At 46.5% G+C, this 25,181-nt stretch overlaps 1 protein-coding gene across 2 annotated transcripts in view; it reads right to left on the reverse strand.

The window, feature by feature from the left end:
• Positions 1-25,181, reverse strand: part of ITPKA (inositol-trisphosphate 3-kinase A) — a 716,275-nt gene that overhangs the window by 33,655 nt on the left and 657,439 nt on the right. Inside the window, exons 6-7 of one of the 2 annotated variants that reach the window (XM_069638829.1) lie at positions 18,471-18,542; positions 8,979-17,465 (exon numbers count right to left, since the gene is read on the reverse strand). The exons of the other annotated variant lie outside the window; for it this stretch is intronic. Of the exons in view, the coding sequence (XP_069494930.1) occupies positions 17,262-17,465; positions 18,471-18,542 (276 nt within the window). The 3' untranslated portion in view covers positions 8,979-17,261. Of the gene's footprint in view, positions 1-8,978; positions 17,466-18,470; positions 18,543-25,181 lie in introns of those variants that run through there. 2 annotated transcript variants of the gene reach the window in all.

The raw sequence follows: 25,181 nt of genomic DNA on the forward strand, positions 1-25,181 counted from the left end.
AATCAGGACTTGGGTTCCATGGAAATAATAGTCCTTTTCTTCAGTGAGATGATGGCTGGAGGCAATATTCTCACATAATGATTTGTTCTGAATAGTGGCTGTTCGTACTTCTTGGAGAAAATCAGTTAGGACTGCGATAAATCTAGCATTGGAAAACATCTTTTCTGTACTGAAGTTGGATGTATGGGAATCCTTTCTGGAAAGAGCATCTGCCCTCAAATTATGTTTGCCAGGAAGGAAGGTGAATTCGATCCGGAAGGGAAGAAAAAAGTATGCCCAGCGGGCCTGCCTACTGTTTGTGGTTTGGGCATTCTGGAGTAATCTAAGATTTTGATGATCGGTGTGAACCTTGATTGGAAAGGAAGATCCCAACAGCAGATGTCTCCATTCTTCGAAGGCCCTCTTAATAGCTAAGAGTTCCTTCTCAAGAACTGAATAGTTCTGTTCTGCAGTGTTAAATGTTTTAGACAAATATGCCACTGGTCTTTCTTCCCCCTGATCTGAGAGTTGCAAGAGTACGGCTCCTAATGCATATTGAGAGGCATCAGTCTCCACGATAAATGGTTTGGTCTGATCAGGGGTGATCAAAATTGAATCGGAAGTAAACAACTCTTTCAGCGTTTGAAAGGTGTTTTGGGCAGATTTGTTCCAGGAAAAGGAGACACTCTTCTTTAGTAGTCGTGTAATGGGCAGAATGATTTCTGAAAAGCAGGGAATAAATTTCCGGTAGAAGTTTGCGAATCTGAAAAATCGCTGAATGTCTTTAATACAGGAAGGAGTTGGCCAATCCAAAACTGCTGACGCTTTCTTTGGATCCATAGATATGCCCTGGGACGAAAGCACAAATCCTAAGTAAGTTACTTGCTCCTGATGGAATACACACTTTGTGGCTTTACAGTAGAGGTGGTTAGACTGGAGGCGATCAAGAACAGTATTAACATGTTTAATATGGTCTTCTGGATTGATGGAACACACCAGAATATCGTCCAAGTACATGATAACAAAATGGAACAAGATGTCGGCAAACAGATGGTCCATGAATCGTTGGAAAACTGCTGGTGCATTGACCAGCCCAAATGGCATAACGTGATATTCGTAGTGCCCAAAAGGTGTACGGAAGGCTGTTTTCCACTCGTCCCCTGGAGCTATACGAATGAGGTGGTAAGCTCCTCTAAGATCGAGTTTCGTGTAAAGGGAAGCCCCCCGGACTGCCTCGATGATATCAGTTATAAGGGGCATGGGGTACTTGTCGGGTATAGTAATTTTATTAAGACCCCGGTAGTCAATACAGGGACAGAGTTCATCAGAATCCTTTTTGGGAATAAAGAAAAGAGAAGCGCCCGCTTGTGAGACTGATTCAGAGATCAGACCATTACATAAGTTGGCTTGGAGGTATTCTTTCAGTACTGCCTTTTCTCTTTGGGAAAGAACATACATTCTACCAAAAGGTATAGGTTGTTGAGGAAGTAGGTCAATATGACAATCGTCCCTCCTATGCGGAGGTAAGGTAGGAAAAAACGGGATTCTCAAAAACTGACTGGAACGTCCGATGACATTGAGAAATAATCTCTAGTTGATTTATGGTGGATACTGCTGGGAGATTTGTTGCTTCTGTAGGGATATGAATGCCTACTGACTCCTGCGATAGGCAATGATGGACGCAGTGCTCAGACCCCAGGAATAGAGTTCCAGCTGACCAATTGATGAACGGGTTATGGAGTCGTAACCACGGAAGACCCAAAATGATAGGGAAATGTGCCGCTTTAATTTTATTTATTTTTTATTTATTTATTACATTTGTTACTCGCCCAGACCCACGGGTATCACGGCGAAAATTCAATAAATTGAGGCATTTTTATACAATTACAGTTACCATCACACAGAACATATTTTAAGATACACATAAATCATATTATCACAATTCTTATACTCAATTCAGTTGGTCAAAGTAGCAGGTCACGTATTATTTAACGCATTCAGTTAAGTTAGTATTTGTTAAATAACCAAGTTTTCAGAGTTTTTTTTAATCTTAGTGGGAAGTCCTCATTTTTGATATTAAAGGGTAGTGCGTTCCAGTGCGAGGGGGCTAGGACTTTGAAGCTACTTCCTCCAGCTCTGCTATATTTGTATTGGGGAACTTCCAAGAGGGCCAGTTTATTGGATCTCAAAGTCCTGCAGGAGGTTTTTTTCTTGGTGGTGTGATTGAGGTAGCTAGGCGCTTTATTGGTGAGGCATTTGTGGACGGTGCTGAGTGTTTTGAAGATAATTCTAGCTTCAATTGGCAGCCAATGGTTTTCTATTCTAATGCTGGATATATGTTCTGATTTCTTTAAGCCGAGAGCCGCTCTAAGGGCTTTGTTTTGTAGTAGTTGTAATTTATTTAAATTAGATTTGGAGGTTCCTAGGAAGAGGATGTTACAATACTCCAATTTTGTTAAGATCAGCGCTCTGGCCAGTGTGATGCAATAATAATAAGATCGAACACCAGAGTCTCTTTATGGTTGGCAACCATGCAGGTAATCGGCCCGGTCTGTTCCTTAATAGGAGCAGAACTCAAAGGACTTCCATCCACTCCTTGGATGGGAGTTACGCCGGTTTTGGATACATGTGTTATCCCATGTTTTGTAGCCCAATCATTGTCCAGAAAATTCCCTGCGGCTCCACAATCAATTAAGGCGGGAATGCCTGGCAGTACTTGTTCTGGAAGTATCATGGCTAAAGACACCACCACCATAGTCTGGCTAGTTGCAGTGTCAAGAGACATTCCCATTCGATATGGGGAAATTGGATTCGGAGCCACTACTGTTCTTCCCCTTGCGGTCGGGCCTTGAAGTTTCCCGACTTTGGGTTTGGTGTGCGCCGTGGGGGAACAAGATGACAGTCCTTCAAAACATGTAAGGAGGACCCACAATACATGCAGAGTCCAAGAGTCTTTCTTCTCTCTCTTTCATTAGCGGATAGTGGTCCCCTTACTGCCCCGATCTGCATAGGCTCTTCGGTTTGGACGTGTGGTTTACTCCCTACCGGAGGGTAATCAATATGTGGTCGTGTTCCCTTATTATTCTTTCTTTCATAGGAACGTTCTTGTAAAGGGTATTCAATTTGCATGGTAAGAGTTATCATATCGGCCAGATTAGCCGGGTGAGGAACTTTAGATATCTCATCTTTGAGTTCATCAGTTAACCCCCTGCGAAAAAAAAATGGTGAGAAGACCCTCATCTGGCCATCCTAGTTCGGAAGACAACTGTTTAAATTGTGTAATATATCCTAATAAATCCTTATTACCCTGTTTCAGGTCGAGGAGCCTTTCTTGTGTGGCTACAGAGATTTCTTTTCTGCCAAACATAGTCTTTAGACTATTAGTGAAAGCTTGGTAAGAATCAAGGATAACATTGTTTGATGTCACTAAAGGCGTAGCCCATGCTAATGCAGGGCCCGATAGATGGGAAATTACAAACCCCACTTTATCTTTGTCAATAGGGAAAAAGCGGGATTTGAATGTAAATTGCACCATACAACTGTCGAGAAATTCTTTGAGTTTATATGGATCGCCATCATACATGACTGTGTGTAAAGTAGACGGGGAGTGTCCGAGAATGTTCTAGCGACTTGTTGTCGCAGTTGTACGTTGTCCTGTTTTAATGACTGCACCTCTAAGGACATGGCCTGCATTACGGCCATTAGTTGCTGCATTTGTTGTTCCATAAGGATTTCGTCTGTCAGTATATGGGCGTCGCTTACTGTTAATTATCCCAACTGAAGTAACAAAAGTTTTAACAATCTCACCTTGACAGATCGAATGGTCCGCTAAGGAACAATCAAATGCTGCAGTGAAAGCTCCCCTGTAACTGCCCTGCCCTCTCCGACCCGGAATGGGAGTAACCAGGGGAAAGAACAGGGCTGCCAGGGAAACCCTTGAGAGAGAAGAAAACCCTGGTCGAGTCCGGGAGCTTTGTGGATCGGGTTGGATGCAGAACTGTCCTTGATTCGAGGCAGTGGATGGCAGGCGGGAAGGCTTCTTCTGGATGCAAAAAAGAATATGTTAAGAGTATTTCAGAGAAGGATGGAATCTGAATAGTACAGCGGAAGGTTGAATAAAGAGTTCTCTCACCAGAGACGGCGGGACTCGAGAGTTGGATGATCGGTCTTTGGTCTCAGGAGAGAGACGACTGGAAGGCGGGAGCTCTACAATACACAATCAGGTAAGTGCTAAAGTCGAGAGAAGGGAAAGACCCTGATATAAAAGCACTTACTCCTAGCAGGTGGCAAAGAAATGACAAAGCAGGGGCTAGAGCATTTACATAGCCGACGGAGACAAGGGCTTGGCGGGTAGATCCGAATGCTAGAAAAGCTAGATTCGAAGGGGAGAGCTGGTGACGAGATCTGGGAAGTAAGAAAGTACAGAGTTAGTAAAGCAGAGAAGTTTGAAGAACTAGTGGGTAGAAGAAAGTCTAGTACCGAACTCACGGAGAGTCAGTAGAAACAGAAGCGACGCGAAGAGCTGTCGGCTCTCGTTACGGATAAAGGATCATGTGAGTGGTCATGAGCGTCTCAGGGAGACGTGAAAAGACTAGACGGCTACCCTCCGCTCGGAGATCACCTTGAGCATTACTCGTGGAAGTCGTACTGTGAAGCGTACCCCACAAACGGTTACGAGCCCACAGAGACCACCTCCCGCAATGTGTAACAAAGGCCCTTATTCTGCTGCTGTGACCCCCCAGTGCACATTGTAGACAGAACAGGAGGTGTGTGGCCTTTCCCTTTTCACTACAGCGGTTTCTGGGGTGTGTGGGGGCATGAGGTGAGATTCTAAAACATCTGTGGCTCTGTATGATTCTGTTCAGCAACAGGGGACGAGGTGAGATTCATATAGAATTTAAGAAGATAACTAGAAATATTTGCATATGAACACAGTACATTAGTCAAAAATATATTTCTTTGCTATCAGTATAGCCTGCTTAGTCCTTTCATCATGAGTCCTCCAAGCAGGTTCATCCTCTTGAGCTCATTTGCCATTTACACTCTGTCTTCCAAGTGTTACAGGTGTGCACGTGAACCAATGACTTACTGTTTTCCTTACAGGTTTCATTCAATGACGTGTCAGTGGACATGGACCTTCATGGGCAAGCCATCCTGGGAATGGCTCTGTATTATGACAATCCATTCCTGAAATCCTTGCTCATGCTAGAGACTCTCACAGTTCTCACATGATCCAGGTGGCAATGCAATGGAACAGACTGCCGTGGAGCAGAGGACCAGAACGAGAGAACTGAGACACACGCCTGTGCAACTGGCAGCGCAAGATTTGGTGTCTGGCTCCCATGCCTACGGGCTTTGTCTTGTGCGCGGTATAAATAAAATAAATAAATAAATACTTCATTTAAGCCACACAGTACCACAAGCTAAGTAGACCGTGATGGGGTAATGCAGTGGTGAGCTGGGTTCCATATGATAATGTCACCTGGAAAATGTTGCCACGTCCTGAACCCTAAAATACTTCCCCCAAATATTCTAGAAGAGGTATAGTTTTATATTATAGGAAAAGTTGCAACTGTGTCTGCACTTATTTGTGCCAAGATAAATTACTGGTGTATTTCCTTTTGCTATGAATGACAAATTCAAAAGTTCTGTTGTATTTGATAAAGTTTTTTATTTTGAATTTTCAGCCCCTCTTGGATGACACATGTTTCGGCATACAACCTGCGCCTTTTTCAAATCCGGGCCTTTAATGTGTCATTACAGTTCACACAAAAAATAATGTTCTTGTTGTAAATGAAGCACTTTTAGTCTCAGGCTCAATCCCACCTGAAAATTCTGATGCTTGCGCTACAAGCTTGTAGACCAGGCTGAAAATTCAAAATGAGCGCATTGTCATGAGACCCCTTCCATTAAAAGTCACCAGGGTTGAGGGAGTAGAGATGTTTTTCCTAGAAAACCTCTTACATATCCATTAGGAATTTTCCAAGCCATCTTTCTGGTGTTCCAAGCAAGTCTTACCTGTCCACTCAACCAGTCCTTAACTCATGTTCCTTGCAGTGGTGGTGGTGCTCTATGTTTATACTATCACAGGCACTACGGCCCTTTAGGGGAAGGTTGAGTTCAGCACCAACAGGAGATGTTCCCCCAGCTAACATGTACAATAGAAACAATGGCTTTTGTCAACCGCATTGGGAGGCCCATCATCTTACATGTTCTTGGGGTCCTACTCAGTAATATTTGAGAGAATCACTTGATAGTGGAACACGTTAGTCAAATGTTTCCCAGGGAACTTATGTTGCAAGACATGTGACTTCAGTTGTAAATTCAGTTCATAATGAGGCAGGGAGGCAACTTACATATTTCTCTTTGATTAACTTATGTGGATCTTTTCAAAATCGTATACGATTTTACAATCATATTTAAATCTTAAAAATCTTTATAAGAATTCAATATGTTGCAGAGGGTCATATAAATTCTTATAACGTATTATTCCCAAAATCACACTAGTTTCTCAGAAGGTCTAAGAAGCTCCTTATAGGAATCTTATAAGGCATTTTATGAGGCTACATAACATAAAGGTTCTAGGATCTGCAATGAATCAGGAGTAAGACTCGAACACAGAGGCATTACAATGACTGCTATAGTCTTTTATTAAAGTAAAAGAAGGGTTGGAGAAAGACCTAGCTCACCCTATAAGGGGTTTCCCTGCCTCAACAAAACTAATGGAAGTCAGTGTCAGAATGTCCACAAATAAAGTGTTCTCCATCCTGTGGTCAAAATCCTATCCTGGTCCTTACAATCTAAACTCAAATAAATGCCTAAAGAGATAAAGTTTTTCAGCTTGCCATCTGTAGCTTTTCCAATGTTCCAACACAAAGGTCCAAAAAGGTGTAAAAACAAAGGATCAAAGTTCCACAATCCTGAGGAGAGGGGTTTCCCTTCCCCTGAGTTTCTCAGCTTCTTCCCAACTTAAAGTCGCAGTTCTTGTCCCAGCATACGTCATTAACCAATCCAAGGGATATGGCTCCCTTTGCTTGGATTCCACACTTCATTCACCTTTCCAGCCCAAGAGTTATGATTCCCTTCCCGTTGGTTTCCATCTTCCCTTAGGCCTGCCTGGTATACCCTCCTTTCAGGACTTTTCAATGCCCGCTGTATTTGAGTGCGGGTTCCCGACTCGCAATCACACTTCCTGGTTTACTCTCCTGTCAGGTCTGTATTTGGGGGCTAGTCCCAGACTCGCAATCACACTGCCTGGTTTACTCTCTTGACAGGTCTTTCATAATCTTCATCACCATTAAGGACACAATGGGGTATGCCTTTTTCCCATGTACCTATTTCTTGTAGTCCTCCACTGTTATTTACATCTGTATACTTGTCCTTTAACTTCCCCAAGCAGTGGGATTATTCAGAAAAATTGGTATGCAAACCGTGCAATTTTGGTCCACACTTTCGGTGAGTAATATGTTCCCAGAGAACAAGCCGGTATCTCAACCATCCACCATGGGCTCACTGCCATTGTGATGGCTTTCCGGGTTTCCAAGCTCTCTCTGGGGTCCTTCTCCATTTTCGGCTTCTCATTGCAGTGCGAGTGGCTCTGCCTTGCAGCAGAAGGGTGTTTGCATGACGGTCTGGCTTCCCTTGCCGGTGCAAAGGTTCTCCACTGCCTCACATCCCAGTTCGGTGTATCTGATGCCCTGTGGGATGCGTCTCTTGGCCGGCCTCTGCCTTCCCTTCTCTCTATACCTTGTCTCCACCTCTCTCTCCACTCTCTGGGTTTCCAGTCTACGCTAGGGAGATTTCCCTGCTCACATCTGGTTTCTACGTGCTCCACTGCCCGGCTGACAGCTTGGATTCTCTCCTCTTCCCGACCCGCGTTGGGTGAAATGAATCTCCTTCCAGCCTAACGCTTCCTGCTTTTAGATCTAAATAGTCTGCATGATAATAGTGGAGAAGACTGATATGGGTTTGATATCACTACTGGGCATATTATAATTTTTGTATTACTAAGTATTTTAAATCGTATTTTAGATATTTTATGGGAATTTAAATGAAATTGTGTGATTATGAATTTCTTCTGTAATTTTTATTTTATACTGTGCTGTGAACCTGTTTGTATTGCATTTAATACTTTTATGGTCCGATTGACTAAAATAAAGTTGAACTGACTAACTGACTTTTAAACATCGCTCCTCCTCCTGGACTCCACATACAACTAGAGCGTGTCTCCAGTTCCGTGCTCTGTATTGCTCCAAGGCTCTCCTTCGTCTCAATGTCTTTACCGAAGATGTTAAAAGGAGTTCTACTATTAGTGTAAGGTGGTTACAGTGGGTCTACACCACAATAAGCCATAAAGATATGGGAGTTCAGAGGAGGGGGGTCATATTTTGAGTGTAAAGGGGGATGCCATGACGTTACCAGTGTGTCTCCTCCCCTCCCCTCAGGGTACTCTCCCCCCATATGATCCTCCCTCGAGCAGCCACCCCCAGCGTCGGGATCAGGTAGCGACTGTGCTTCCCTGGCCATATGAGAAGGGAGTTTCCCCTGAGAGGGAGTGAAGACAGCAATGGATTCATCACAGATCTTTAATGCAAGAGTATTAGACAAGCAAGTATGTGACTACACAGAAGGTACCATCATAAAGAGCCTGTGGAAACAGCCGCGCTTTCCACGCATTGGCAGCTCGAGCCTGGAACGCCTTACCGGAACTTCTGCGTAGGAGGGAAGAAAACCACCTGGGGTTCAGGAAATTGTTGAAGACCACTTTGAGCAATACTGGGAACCTATCGGCTCACCTTCTCTGTTAAGGGCGCCTGGATGCCTTCGGGCTTTGGCGCAATATAAATCTGTTAACATAACATAACATAACATCAATAGAGAATACATTTAACCACAGCTCTGCTCATCGCTTACTGAATTGCTCCATGTCCATAAACAGAGACCCCTTTGATGGTTTGTATCAGACCTACTATTGGAGTAAAGATACAAGCATCCACAGGTAAAAGCAATTTTTTCTGTTTTATTTGGTAACATCTTCAGCTTGCAATAACAAGGGTCAACCCATACAGTCAATACAAGAATGCGATGCACAGTACATTAGATTGTATTGTTTGTGCTTAGTACAGTAACTTCAGGTTAGTGTTCAAAATACACTGCATTGGGTTTAAGTTCAGTTTTCTCATTTTTCTTACAAAAAAATAGATTTATTTTTTCCTTTACAAAACAAACAACCCTTGCTCACGTCGAGGCAATTCTCACCCCTGTAAACTGAGTGCCCCACTCACGTGGGGTTCCGATTCGTGATTGCGAAGGCTGTCCTTTATGACGTAATAACGGTATCTCGCTGGATTCAGCTCCGACCTATCGAAGGCGTAACGCGATCACTCGTTACGCTTCTTTTTACAACGCTTTTCTAAAATATGAGCTGCACTTTATTTTTAGTCTTGGTTTAAATCCCCTTCAGCATCAGAGACCCACCCATAAGCCCATTCATGCGGCGCCTTTCTACAGTACAGGACTAAGAGCACAGCAAAGACCAGCCAATAGCCTCACTTCCGGTGAATGTTCTAGCCATTTGCAACACATTTTCTGTGTAGCACCTGCAACCGCCAAAAACTTGATCTCAATTGACCCCTTGAGTGCCAGGCTATTATGCAGGTCTATGCAAAAAGGACGAGCATACTCGCCCTTGGCACTTTAACGTGCATGTGTTTCTCGCGCTGGAGAATCTTGATTTTCTGATAGTCAGGTCTTGCAAGGTGGGTGAGTGGAACTCAGAGAAACGCGAAGACACGTTGAAGAAAGCAGTGTGTATGCTGTGTTAGGTTAAAGGTACTTGTACCGCGCACTGTTGCCCCCTGCGTGGTCCCTTCGTGTTCTGGCGAATCTGAAAGCGCAGGAGGCTTGTATGCCAAGGGAATGCATTTATCACTAGAAGTGCAATTCATACCTCATGGCATTTTAGATGGGGGCGGGAAAGCAAGGGGGGTTGTTTGAGTAGGGTGTTGCCACAAGGAGCAAGGGGTGAAAGAACTAGCTGACCCCCCCCTACTTCTTTGAGAGGGGGCGGGATAAAGTAGACAGCGAGATTGTGTGGTACACAGAACCATCCCACATGTGATAAAAATAACCTGCACAGCTTATACGGGAACTCATTGCCGCAGTGATTTCACCACAGTTTTTTTCTATGCAAAAAGAGCGATGCTCTGAAACCATTGAAGTAAACTCCCCTGGAAGCATTTGAGTTAGCCTCCTACTTTTTGAACACACAAGTATTTTCAGGCAATCTGTCTTGGAAACACTGTCCACTTATCGTAACTCTTTAGGACGTAGCCTCCTTCTCACTTTTGCATAAAGTTGGCCCGCCAATCAGGACTGATATGCAGCCAGACTATCACAAAACATGTATCACCTGCTGCATATTTCCATTCATTTGTTGGTAGCATCTATTTCCCGCTTCTTCATCCTCTCATCTACCCCTTGATCATTTTCATTCCACTGCAGGGTAATGGTATGTTGTGTTATGTTAATTGCCTTTGTGGAGAGCACCTTCACCATCTTGGCCATGATGGCGCCAATAAGGTTTGAACTGTCCAAGGAGCCCTGAGGAGAAACACGAACAAGGCTCAAGCCGTAAACAGGAAAGTCTACAGAGCCCACCTGAAGGAAAGATGCTCGACCGTCTCGCGGAGAGACAGTGGGGTGGAATTCCCTAACTGGGCCGCCGTTACAGAAAATGCGTGGCCACCCACACGAGAATATCTGAAGTGGGGCACAACGATCCGCAGGGAGGTGGAGGAGCGCAAAGGACGAGAAGGGAAGTAATAACTACATTTGGCTTCAGATATTCAGGCCATGTCCCACAGAAGGCTCGATGGACCATGCACAAGGTCTTAAACTTGACTGGCTTGGCCAAAGGCAACCAATGCAGAGACTAAGATCTGGATACTCCCGTTGGAGGAGCTGTACGCCACTCCATGGACAAGTGGTGCTATCCTCAGACAGTCCTGCTGCTCAAAGTCTCATAAACCATTTAAGAGGTCTGCAAGTACCATCTGAAGTGCATATGCCAATGAACCAACCCAATAAGAAGGTGAAATATGTGTGCCCCTTAGTTAGTGTACCTTTCTATGGGGTAAGGGGATTATCAGCTGGGCTGTGTGGTTGACAAGGAGTGCATTGTGCTGTGCTAGTTATTGCATGCTACTAGGACGCCAGCGTTGCCTGGTACCTAATGCGTATCGGAGAGGCTCAGAAGAAGCTCCAAATGAGCTGGATATGAAGAGCGTGTTTCCGGGTGACGGCACAGTAAGTAACTGTATACCTGGGGGAAATGTAACAATGGCTGGGAGAGGGCGGGAACTGGCTGTCTTGACTGGGAACATCTGTGAGCTGCCTAACAGCAAGACACTCAGCGCGGACTCACTGCAGGAGCTGCAGCCAGGGAGCCATGTCTGAGTCTGGGGAATTGCCCAAGATCTTAATCTCTCCTCACTGCCCTCCCATGCGCAACTCATTCTACATTCCCCGATGTTTGCTACATTCATCGTTAGTTAGGGCAATGTGAGCCTCCATGTCTAAGCACCTCACACTCTACATTCCCACTCTTTCTCTGCCTCTCCTATGTCCCAGCTAAAGGGGACCTCTACGCTTTCCCCAGTTTTCCTGTGGATATACTCCTCTCGCAGTCCCATCTTGCAGCGCTTCAGACTCTTTTGCTTCCCCATTCATCAGGCTCACCACTTAGCTCACAGGGTTCTATGTGATTTCGTCGGGTTTATTGAGTCGAATTCGATTTCCTTGAATTTTTGTTTTCTTTTATTCAATTTGGTAGCAAATATATGTGGGGAGGGGACCCCTGCAGCCCATCCCTTCTAAGTCCCCCCCTTAATTCTTACCTTTACCCACACACCCACATATATTTGTGGCCAAATTAGGATAAAATAATGTGTTGAATTCAACAAATTCTACTAAGGCAAAACCTCCCTATCCTGCTCATGGTCCGGCTCCACCTATGGGATTGCAGCTATTTAACCAATGACTAGGCCCAGGCACCTTCCACCTGATTCAAAATGGCAGCTGCCATCGCACTGCTTAAAGAACCTTATGCAGACCTTGCTATCTTTTTCAACACCGTCACTATCTTCTCTGCTGTTTCTCCAAAACACCCTAAAGCATAATTCCTCACAGTCAACCTTTATCTGACCACAGAAAACATCTCCCCCCTCCCACCCCCTATAGCATTCAAGCTTACAAGTTTCTCTTCATGGAGAGAGCTCTCGCTTCACTCTACATCTTTCTTACTGCTGCATCCCACAACCACCTATCATCATCCTCTACTTTCTGGAGGTCTCCTCCACCTTCTGGCTACCAGATCCTAATATTGACCTTGACCCTCCTGCACCCTCCTGGTTCACTTATAATCACTCAGGTTGCCCTCTACTGCTTGCCCTGGCTTTCTTCCAGTTAAACCTTTGCACCTTGGCATGTGGGCGCTCCCAAAGGTTTTGCCCTAGGTCTCCTTATTACTCTGCTAATGAACGCCTCCTTTGGAGCGGCTGCCAGCTCTGCACCTTGATCAGTCGTACCTTATTATCTGGCCCTTTTCCTACCTCTCTCCTTCAAGCCACTTCCTTACACCCCGCCTCCCTCTCACAAATCCAACAGAGCCTGAGAACTCTCGAACCCCTGAGGACGGTCCCACGAATGCTCTACGCTTCGCAACGTAAACGCGTACCCTCCTTCTCAACACCATGGACTGATGTGCAGTGTTTTGCTTCCAGAGCCCACCGTTTGAAGAGTTTTCTGTGAAGCTGTGCAGTTGTGGCTGCTTTGCGGTTGTCTTGAGCAGAAGGGAAAGGCCTTCTCCAACTTTTTTCTGAGCTGTGAAGGGGGTGGGAAAAGTTGAGCTGAAATCATTCGGAATAGCTAGACGCCGGAAATCCCTGTTGCTTCCCGCCTAGTTCCAGGACTCGGGCTACGTTGATGACTGGCGGGATGGGTGGCGGCACATTTCACGGGTGCCCTGCGTTGAATTGCTGTAAACGGATGTGTTGAAGTAGATGCACTGATAGAAACGAATGCTAAAGAACCCAAGACTTTATGCCACGATGGGTGGACTGGGACCAACATCCATGTGCACATGTGTGTCCCAGACGGATTTTTCCAGTCTCAAACAGGATTGCAGCTGAGCCTGTCAGGAAAGCCGTTCGCTGCTGCTGGCAACAGTAACCATGAGAACAACGAAACCTTTACACAGCCCCCCACCACCACCACACAGCAGAGATCCTTTGAGGGAGTGTTGCCTACGTCTACGGATTCATACATAAAAAAGAAACTCACTACTTGGGCAGAAAAGCTGAATCTTACACCAATGTCAGGCACTTTACTTGATTATTTAGAGAGGGGTCTAGAGGGGGTGGGAGGGCAGGAACTCGGAAACGCTCATAGAGCATTTTCAATGACACAGGAGTTTTAGAATCTATCATATGTTTGGTTTAGGGAATTCTGACACATCTCTGATTTAACCCCCATTATTTGGAGAATGCGATTTAGAGACGCTGCAGGCTCAAGAGGGATATTGAGTACCATGAAATTGGGTAATAGGAAACACCGTTATCGCAGCGCTTGGAAGTGGGAGGAATCTTCTATGAAGCGCTACATTATGACACAACTTATTATTTTTGTTTCAGAAAGTGGGTAGCCCAATGCTTGCAGCTGTTTGAACAGCGGATGAGTTGTAGGGGCTCCTGAGAAAATGTTGCAGTTGAAACAATGAAAAGTGCATGGCTGTAAAAAATAAATAAAAACAGAATCGGTTCATGACGAGCTAGTGTGATGCTGTGTCAAAGAGAGAGATTTGCTACGTGGTGATAAGAGACAACCGGTGCAACCAGCGTCTGCACAATACACTTCCCCGAGTTTACCATGTGTCAGAGACAGACATTTAAGAGCATGGTGTTTGCCCACTATTAGAATGTATGCTTCGCTTACCAATTGGTATCTACCAGTGAGCGTCTAAGCACTGTGATAAGGAGTGATACTTTTAGCCATCTCACTCACCAGAAGGATGAAACCCAGAACCAGCCTTAACGGAGGTCAATGTGCTGCACATAGCTCACCAACAGATGCAGCCCACTCCGGGCTGCCTTACCAGCGGGCAACATGGGACCGGCTCTCTCTTGGCTATACCTTCCTTTCCGAGGGAATGTCTTCTTGCGAGATCTCCCAATTTTGCTTTCTCTCAATCTAGCGACCGATGGTCTCCATATAGGGAGCAGCTCGAAGAGAGACATCCCAATGCCAAGGGCGGAACATCTTCTGAAGCACTGTGCCCGAGGTCTGCCACAGAAAGCTAAAAAGAATACTTGGCATGGTGACTTAGGGGTGGGGTTTAGTGGAGAAACCCCAAGCATGTCTTTTCAGTTCCTCTGTTTCACACATCATTCCCTTTCTGCATGAGGATAAATATTAGGACAGAAAGGAAAAAGAAAACGCATCCTCTTGTGATAGCACAGTGCGCCATCTTGGGTGCTCTTTGTATCCTAGGCTATCGAAACGGATCATACGCAGTCTGATTCGGAAGTTCATGCTTTTCCGGATTCTCAGTGGTCAGGGAGGGTCTCTGAGGCTATGGAATTGCAATTAAAAGGTCCTGGTTTCTTATTGCACTACAGTGTATGAGGTTAAATGAAGTTACATAGCGCTAGGACCTGAATGGCTTCATCAACCATTTTGTGAGCCTTGGCTCCCTGACTCTGTTTTGACCCAGAGCTGTTGCGGGAACCAGCAAGGTGAGTTTTTTTTATTGCAAGCCAATAGGCTGAAGAATTTGTGAAGAACCTCAATCTCTGGCTCTCCAGATGTTATGGACTACAACTCCCATCAGCTCTTTCCAGCACAGACAATGGTGAGGGACTGTGGTAGTCATAGTCCAAAAACATCTGGCGAGCCGCAGGTTGCAGGGAGACTACTCCAATGTTCTGGGTCAAGTGCTGGAAGGAACCCATCTGGATACGCCTAGGAGAAGAGATGTATTGAAAGGCGGGTCTAAGGGTGCACTCGAACCCCTTTCTTTTGAACTTAAGATGTTGAGCTTTTCCTTAATCATTTTCGGTGGATTCCTTTATGATTGTGGGTATGGTGGTGAGAGGCTTATTGGTGGTTTGGGCTTAGAGCGGGAGCTAGCCTAGGCATCTCAGGATGTGTGTGTCATTGTAGGCTGGACTCTGTATGCGGGGGGAGGGGTGGCCTTTGATGAATTGGTTTTATTCTTTTGCAGATGAGTGATATGTGTCAGTGGAAACCCCCTAAATAGTGATTTAACAGTGCTTAGCTGGGGAATTTGTATCATTAATATCATATGAGGTATCATGTGTCATTGTCAATAGTCGAGAAGCACTAAGCTGAGTGCTGGATTTCTAAGCCAGATGTCCTGATTTCTATTCTGTCTCTTCGTAGGGGGAATCCAGGACCTGCGGGGCACATCCTTCCAGAACCAGGGACCTGCGGGGTACATCCTCCCCGGATTCAACCACCTGCACAGCACATCGTCCCAGCAGGAGTGGTAGGGTACAAGCAGATAATGGATTAAAAAAGTATCTTGAACATACACAGACAGACACACGTACACTAAAAGAAGTGTAAGCTCTCTGTGGTGGTCCTACACAGTGAAGTATGTAATCCATAGGGTACGGTGGTCAATTTCCATGATACCCACTCTTGAGATACTGTATAATTGTACGAAGTAGGGTTGGCCATGCCCACTCACCAAAGAGAACAAGCCAATGTTTCTTTTTTGAATGACCAAAACACATGCAAAGAACCTCTACTGAAATTCATTATATGCAAATATTCTTCCCAGCTCTTGATTGTGGAAACCTGAAGGGATTTGGGAGACGGCAGGGTGCCAGGGGGTATATTAAAGCTTGTGAAAGGACCCAAGGCTGGATACACATATTGATTGGCGTGTGAATGTGAAAACAGAAGATAACTGCTCACGGAAGGAATAACTTACTTCTTAGTGTTAAAATATATGACCTCTTCCCGTTTTTCTCTGCCTCAACTGCCACTCCAAAAACCATTTACTACCAGGCATGTGCCCACCGCACAGGCAGAATTCACTCGGGGGCCTGAGAAACTCATGTCCATCACTTGGGTTTGCCTACCTTGTGTTTCCTGATGGCCAGAAACATCTTGACGGTGGCCTACATTATTGTGCAATTTGTGGCATTGTGTGCTGCCAACACATCTGTTGCATGCTTGCTGAGTGGACACAGTGTTGGAGTCGCAAGAAGCGTATCACATGCGGGCTCTCTGAATGTCAGGAACTGACGGGTGCGTTCGGTGAATTTGGAGATACTTGGGCTCGAATCCCTCAGAAGGTGGCACAAGCCACCGTAAGCGAGAAAATGCAAATTACTACTCGAGGCAAAAACCTCCAGCCACGTAGGGGGAAAAAATACTGCTCCACGCCGCTGGTGGTAAATTAATGGGTGCCAGGGTTCAGTGCATTACGGCAAGCAGATCCCATCGCTATACAATAAGACATCTTAACACAGAGGTAATCCCCTCCAAAAAATAAGTTCAGCTTTGAGCTGGACTTCAATATTGTTTTACCCTTAAGCAGCGGTGGCGACGTAACATGGGCATAAAGTGTCGCCACAAAACCCTCAAGTGATCAGGCAAAAATGTTAGTTTTTCTGCAGGAACTTTTTACACTGCCAATATATTTTATGACCGGCAATTTTTTTCATCACCATAGGTTCATTTTTACTATCATCAGTAGTCATGTAACTGCTGCAAATGATGAGAAATTGTTTTTCGACCAGTGATATTTTTAGCTCTAGTAGTAATTTACCTTTGGTAGTATTTTCCTGTGGGAGTAATTATCTCTGGTGGTATTGCCATAATGTTGATGATAACAGGGAACACCAATTTTGCTAATGGTTACCACCTGGAGGAGCAGTAATTTACCAACTGCCCTATTTGTGAAGGAATGCGGGCCTAATTGGTTTTTCTTTGCCCACACTTAACACCAGTTTCTTCAGTGCTAGCTAAAAAAAAGTTTGGAGTCACTGTACTTAATTAACAAGAAAATATGGAAAATGAGGGGTGCTGCTCATTGTCTGACCTTCTGCATCTACACATTCACCGCTCGGCCTCAGCGGCGTCCATTTTGTTGGCTGCATATCCCACTACGCAGCTGGTGTGAAAATACATCTGGCTAAGAATTTCTACTTTTGTAAGAGAGTCCTGTGAGGTCACCAGTAGACTGTGTGTAATCACCGTGCTAAAATACTTTGCAACATTTCAATCAAATTGTCCAATCCCAGCAGGTAGCCATCTTCCCGGTTTCCCTCCTGCCAGGGGATCCTGTGGTCCAGGGTCTGCCCCACAGGGAGCAAGGTGGTCTTCCCAAAATCTATCAGCCACACGTTGGCCAGTCCATTCTTGTCATGAACAAAGAGTAGTGAACTCCCAATTACCTGCAAGAGAAAAGCCACATACGTGAAAAAGGTTGGATTTCCATTATATTCTCACAGATCTGGGATAGGCAGCCGGCGGCTCTCCAGATGTCCTTGTCCTATGTCTTCCACCATCCATCACCATTGACTATACTGGCTGGGGCTGGTGGGAGTTGCAGACCAAAACATTTAGAGAGTTGCAGGTTGCCTGACTCAGTCACAGATCAATATTTGTCAATTGGCGAACCAATTCACCGAGATAAACATAGACGCCCACCCGTAAAAACCATTCTCCTGGACCAAAGCAAACATGGAACAATACAGAATGAAAAACAGACAAGAAAACTACTCAACACCGAGAGATCACCAGAAGCCAACTAAACAACCCGCCGTCTCTTTTTCACGCACCCACAACTCTCGGGTGCTACGCACACCCAGAGGGCTGGTGAAACAACTCCCCAAAACACGTAAACGACACACCCCTCTCTAATCATGAGACAGCTATCTGCAGAAGACTCAGATGCTGGACGCCACCCTTCAGGACATAACAGGCCCAGTGCACATAACAAAGCAAATAGAAAGCTCACATGCACAGACGCCATTTTCTCCACGCATCAACAGATGAGCGCGACCTCTACCTACCCCTCTCTCCCTCACTAGCCAACACCACCCACTTTTCTTACAGAGCAACTTGAGCACCTGGGGAACCATGAAAATGACACGGTGCGTGGTATAAGTCAATATAACATAACATAAGGATAGGACTGTCACCAGAACTGTAATCGGTATCCCTTGACCTATGGCTGTGGCACGCTATCAGCGCTACTCAAGCTGTCACTGCATGTGGTATTGCCAGATTCTACACATTCTCACAACACAGAAACCCTTTGTGGTGCAGCCACGTTTTGTGCTGCAAGTTCGTAATTGGACTATTAATGGAACGCAAGTAGAGTCTGTATTTTTGTAATGTTCCCCCTCTACTCCTTTCTTTCATCAGCACACGATTTCTGCTCTGTCCCGAATCACCTCGTGGCGCTTAAAGAAGTCGGATGACTCAATCACAGCTCTTATTTCCTGCAGTCGTGTGATGTATTGCTCCTGTAAAAAGAGAAGGCGACAGGATGGAAAGACTTATTTTTTTGTGTGGCGATATGGGGGGTTGTACAGGATTATTTGGCAATTTCAAACAGACATATTTATAAATGTCTGTGTTGCTGTCGATGAATTGTCAAGAGAAAAACTGTAATCACTTCCAATCTGCAGGATTGCAAACAAGTTAATTTTTATTTTGATTAAACGAAATATGAACAATATGACAACGAATTTGACAAGGCAAATCATACATACAAAATAATGACTAACAACGATACTATACCCCACTTTCATTTTGTAAATTGTATTATACAAAACAAAATGGTATCTCATGACATCACAATACAATGCATTTAATATTCCAATTGCCTACAAACAATCTTTGGTGTATGAGCTGCTCATGCCACACATATTTGAAAATGACTGTGTGCATAGTGCACACCCAGTGTGAACATGTTGCAATGGTTGACTGGGGATGCAGGAAAAGGCATGTCTCTGGCCCATTGGTGCCACAATATGTTATCAGTGCCCCATACACTTTAGCCTTCATGTAGCTTTCCGGTCATGGCAGCTAAACTTTGCAACAACCTGCCACTTACTCTCAGAAAAGAACAGTCCTACTGGGCCTTCCGCAGAAACCTGAAGACGTGGCAGTTCAACTGACTATACCCCCCACTGAGACTTATTGTATCCCCCTCTGCCTTGCCCCAACCCCCTTCTTTCAACGTCTTCTCTATTGTAAAATGTAACTTACATGTACCGCTTTTCAAGCAATGTAACCTGTGACCTTGCAACCCAATGTAACTAATGTACCTAACTAATGCACCCCAATGAAACTAGCGCCGAGATACCCGGGGGTTTTGTGCGCTGTAACACATGCATAAATAAAATAAATAAATAATAGAGCTCGGGCACAATGGAGCGCTGTGCAAGCGTTATAGAGAGCAAGATGAGCACATTTACAAGACAATTACAGAGCCCTGGGTATCCAGGGACGATGGAAGCTAAAGGACATCATGGATGCGAAGAACACATTTTTAAAAAGCTTTTTCAGATAATGTTGTGTAGGACAACACCAACCCATGGTTGGAGCACAAGGGATAGCCGTATGCTTTGTTTGGAGTGCCACCTTAGATTTTTTTCTAGGAATCTGGAAACGCTTTAAGAGCCGTTCTGCACAGATTGGGTGCAGTGAAACTCTTGTATTCGTTTTTCGTTCAAACAGAAACTCGCACTTTGCTCCGCAGAGCAAAACTCAAATTGTTTTATGTATGTGCCCAAGAGCTGCCTGCGATTTTCATTTCAAGATTGCCACCGCTGCCCTGTGCCAAGTGAGGTAACAGCAAAAAGAGTTCCATGCAACCCGTGCGCCCCATGAAGTTGTTAGAAATGTATGTCAGCTTGGGGGAGCTGACCCAAGCGCTGCGTCACTCCTCCTGCCTCTCACTCACCCACAAGAGCGGGGCACAGACAGGGCACAGAGTAGAATCTTCTTTATTGCCTTACAAACATGAACTGAACTCTTCCCCTTCCTCCCTCGAACCGCCCCCTCCCTAGCCCAAGTCCAACATCACTTCCCCTCATCCCCTTGTGGCCCAAACATGGAACCTCCCACATAACGATGTGGGAGGGCACCGGTCTGTCACTTCACAACGTGACAATGTAGAGAGCCATAAAGGCCCCAATATCTATATCCATAGAAAGGCAGAGAACAAAGAAAGACATCTTTTAGTACCCAGTACTATGTATTTCATACGTCGTTTTTTAAAATCTCTTTATTTTGTTTTAGCATCATATCAACTATAATAAACAAGTCATATCCATCCATTAAGGAAGATACATCAACTTAACAAATGATCCAATTAACTCAGTGTGGCGACTTCCTGTCGCAAGATCGCGGGAAGGCGATCTCGCGAGAACAGCTGCCCAGAAGCGCAAGGGAATGCGCGGAGAGTCAGAAGCGGGCGGGAGAGCACAGTGAGAGGACTGCCCCCGCGCTCCTCCTGAAACCTGGAGCTAGCAGGCACCCAGGCCTGGATACCAAGGACACACACACCAGAGCGTAACGCAATGGCTGAGGACAGCCTCCTGGGGGCTCTGGTGTGAACTGTGTGTCTCCCTGAAGGACACATGCAAGCAGCAGAGAAGCAGCTGTTTGAATAAGACTGCCTAACTGTGAGTACAGTTGTGCCCCCTTTCCCCTGGACATTATATTCCCAAGTTGGTCAATTTGCCTCAGGTACCAAATAAATAGCACAGTTACCACATACTGTGTCCTGTCTTCATTAAGGCCACCACATAATTGGCGACAAGGATCCAAAACCCAGCGCAACCGCCATGCAAGGAGCCACGCCCCCCCGTTCCTCCCCTCGCCAGGGTCCCCGGCGATTCCGTGGCAGCAGTGGGAACCACTTTTTTCCACATACCTGGAGGCGATGTGCGGAATGGAATACGCACCGGCCAGGAAGAAAGCAATGATGTTAAACGCAATGGGGGTCGTAGGGCAGCGTATATTTGCAGGACTAAAGACCATGCCAGTGGCTGGCGAAGATGATGATGCATACCAGGAGGCAATTTGCCGCATAGTGAAGAGGTTCACCAATAAAGAAAACGTGGTGTTGCACAGACTGTGGTTTTACACTCGCAAGCAGGAGGGCAACAAACCAGTTGACAACTATATTACCAGGATGAGGGAACTAGCATCCCTATGCGGATTCAGCGACAATGCAGAACAAGTCATCTGCGACATGCTTGTGGTACACACCAATTCCAGAAAAGTGCAGGATAAATTCATCCAGGAGAAGGAAGTGGACCTCGACAAGGCCATCCAAATAGCCAGAGCCGAAGAGGAGACCACCAGCAGGCGCAAAGCGGTCGGGAGTCCTTCACCGATACCCGTCATATCGGCGCTGCAATGGAGAGGGCGCACAGAAAGATAGCCCTGCGACAATCCCAGAGACAAAGGTCGCAGACAGAGAGATGCACCGAAGTGCTATAGATGTGCCAGCACCAAACACATGGCAGTGATCCCGAATGCCCCTCCAGGAACAAGAAGTGTTGAAAATGTCGACGGGAAGGGAAAAGCCATCACCCGCATCGACGCCGACAAAGAGTCAAGTGAAGACGGCGAGATACACGACAAACCCATGGTCATCATGGTCAATGCCCCCCAAGCCAGGAGAGAAAAGCCCCACTGCACAATAAAAGTGGACGCCATGGAGACACGAGTCATGGCCGACTCAGGTTCAGATCTCACCACACTGCCCATTAAAACCTATAAAGAGATGATGGGGCGAGACAAAGTAGAAATTAGAGCCACCAGCCAAAAGCCGACGGTCTTTGGAGGTGCCACCGTGGATCTGCTTGGCTACATTAAAGCAAGGATTGAGTTCAAAGGCGGGTCCACCACGACAAAAGTCTACTTCGATTCTCAAGGCCCCGCCTTACTAGGGTGGGATGATCAACACAGGCTCAGCAGATAACAGAACAAGTGCTTGCAGTCTCTTCAGGAGCAGCGCTGAGTTGTAAAGAAGCCTTCCCGGGCTTGTTCTCTGAAACTCTGGGGAAAATCAAGAACTATGCCCACAAGATCCACCTCAAACCTAACGCAGTGCCCGTGAAGCACAAGGTCATGTCCGTACCTGCCACAGCGAGACCTGCGCTGGAAGCCCACCTCCATAAAATGGTTGAAGAGGGCACCATCGAAACAGTTGAGTCATCAGAATGGTTGAGCCCAGTAGTACTCATTAAAAAGAAATCTTCAAACGACCTCAGAGTCTGCATTGACCTCAGAAGCCTCAACCTAGAGTCGTCACCAACAGCTTCCCGCTCCCCAGCATCAGTGAGATAGTGCTCATGATGAAAGAAGCAACAGTGTTCTCAAACCTAGACATGCATGACGTATACCACCGATCGGCCTGCACAAATCCTCGCGCCCACTCACGACGTTCATCACCCCGTTCGGCACGTTCCAGTATACCAGAATGCCGTTCGGCTTGTCCTCAGCAGCATCCGCGTTCCAGAGGATGATGAGCTCCTTGCTGAAAGGAATCACTAACGTCTCCTACTTTCAGGATGACATACTCGTGTACGCAAAGAACTCAGAGACCCACGACAAGGCACTCACTGCAGTATTGAGCAGACTGCAAGAAGCAGAGGTCCACCTGCGCCACGAAAAATGCATTTCTGGTGTAGGGGAAGTTGAATACCTCAGCTATCGCATATCAAAGGAGGGAGTGAGCCCCAAGAAGAACCTCCTGGAAGCCATAACTGACGCCCCGGCCCCGATGTCCAAAGACAAACTCCGGTCCTTTCTTAGCCTTGCGGAGTACTATGCAAAATTTGTCTCGAGATTCTCAGAAACCACACCCCCATGAGGGAACTCCTGAAGAAAGGCACGAGCTACGCATGGGGGCCCCAGCAGGATGAAGCATTCAAGGAGATCAAAAGAAGGATCCTCCATGCACCCTGTTTAACACCCTTAAACCCAGAATGGGAAACATGCATCACAACTGATGTCAGCGCCTACAGGCTAGGTGCCACCCTAACCCAAAAAAGGGGTGACACTGAGAACATTGTAGCATTTGCCTCAAAGGCACTGTCAGCATCGGAGAAGAACTACTCCACAGTGGAGAAGGAAATGCTAGCTTGTGCCTGGGTTTTAGAGTACTTCCGGTCGTATGTCTGGGGTACAAAATTCAGATTGGTCACCGACCACAAACCCCTCATACACATGCTAAGCCCAGGAGGCACAGAGACCGCCACACTGAGACTGGCCAGAATCGCAGCCAAACTCCAAGAATACACCTATGAGATAGCCCACATTGCAGGCTGGAAGAATGCCCAAGCAGATTGCATGTCTAGGCTCCTGAACCAAAATGCCCAGGAACCACATTCCTCGAAGACAAATGCGTAGTGGCCTCCATAGGCGATCTCATGAACGGCGAATTTATGAAACTAAGCGAGTGCCACTGGCAAGATGAATACGAGCAGGAAGAAGCCCTCCGCCGTGTGGCAGAGTGGGTCTGCGAAGGATGGCCCAACGAAAGAGCAGTCCCAGAAGGCCTACGCCCCTACTGGAAAGTGAGCGATGAAATTACGGCCATGAACAGTCTCATTCTGTGAGGTGACTGTCTGATTCCCCCACAGAGGCTCCGGAAAGTCATCCTGTGCAGAGCACATTTAGGCCACCTACGTAGCAACATGACGAGGTGTAGAGTACGCGACGCCTACTAGTGGCCATGCATGGACCAGGACATATGGGCGATGATAGAGAGGTGCCATGAATGCATCAACAGCGACAAACGCCTGTCCGTGAGACAAGCCCCCATGATTCCCATTGAGGTCCCCAAAGGAGTGTGGTACAAAATAGGACTGGACGGCATGTCCTCAGAGCACAAGTACAGAATCGTCATTGTGGACTACTTTTCCAAGTGGATGGCGGTTGAATTCGCCCCAGACATCACCACCAGCACAGTCATCGAGGCGCTCACCACCGTCTTCCAGCGCGAAGAGATAGTGACCGACAACGGGGTGCAACTAGTGTACAGAGAAATGGAGAGATTCCTCAAAAAGCACAACATTCGACAGTTGAGAGCGAGTCTGTACCACCCACAAGCCAACGGGCTCATTGGGAGAGCAAACCGCTTCATCAAAGGGGCCCTACAGTTGGCGCACGCATCGGGCTTAGACTCCAGCAAGACAGTAAAAGAGGCTGTCGCGGCCCACTGCATCACACCAAACGCCATCACAGGCATTTCACCCTTCCAACTGTTGAGAGGGAGAAGGGCGGCGTCCACGCTGGTACCGCCTTGGCTACACCAAGTAAGGGTAGACGAAGATGTGGACATGCAAGTCTTAGTATTTCGCATGTCGAGAAACAAGGAAGCAATGAAGGTTAAAGGGGACAAACGCAGGGCCGCTCAATGCACAGCAGTTAGCGATGGCGACCTGGTAAAAATACGCCTTCCCCATAAAGACACCATGACGGGCCCCAAATACAGTAGACCTATAGAGGTCATCGCAAAGGGGCCCAACCACATATGCACCAGCGATGGTAGGCGATGGAACTTGGAAAGAGTGGCCATGTACCGCAGAATAGAATCTACCAACCACCCATCTGAGGAAGCAGGAGAAGGACTGACCTAGCAAAGTCCATCCAGCAACCCGCATCATACCAGGGAAAACTCATTGGGAATGCAGCATCATGAAGAACCCGCAGGCATGAGAACTCGATCCACCCGAATCTCCCCACGCCCCATGTCGCCATTCAGATCCACCCTCTGAACAAGGCAGACCCCAGCGTGAGAGAAGGAAACCCAGCAAGTTCTCAGACTTTGTTATGCACTGACCACCTGTCATTTTTCCCACCAAAGGAGGTGTGCGAGGACTTCCTGTCGCGAGATCACGGGAAGGCGATCTCGTGAGAACAGCTGCCGAGAAGTGCGAGGGAACGTGCGCAGTGTCAGAAGCGGGTGGGAGAGCGCAGTGAGAGGACTGCCCCTGCGCTCCTGCTGAAACACGGAGCTAGCAGGCTCCCAGGCCTGGATACCAAGGACACACACACCAGAGCGTTATGCCATGGCCGAGGACAGCCTCCTGGGGGCTCTGGTGTGAACTGTGTGTCTCCCCGAAGGACACATGCAA

Source organism: Ambystoma mexicanum, chromosome 14, assembly GCF_040938575.1.
Source record: "Ambystoma mexicanum isolate Mex_15411 chromosome 14, UKY_AmexF1_1, whole genome shotgun sequence".
NCBI classification, from domain to species: Eukaryota; Metazoa; Chordata; class Amphibia; order Caudata; family Ambystomatidae; genus Ambystoma; species Ambystoma mexicanum.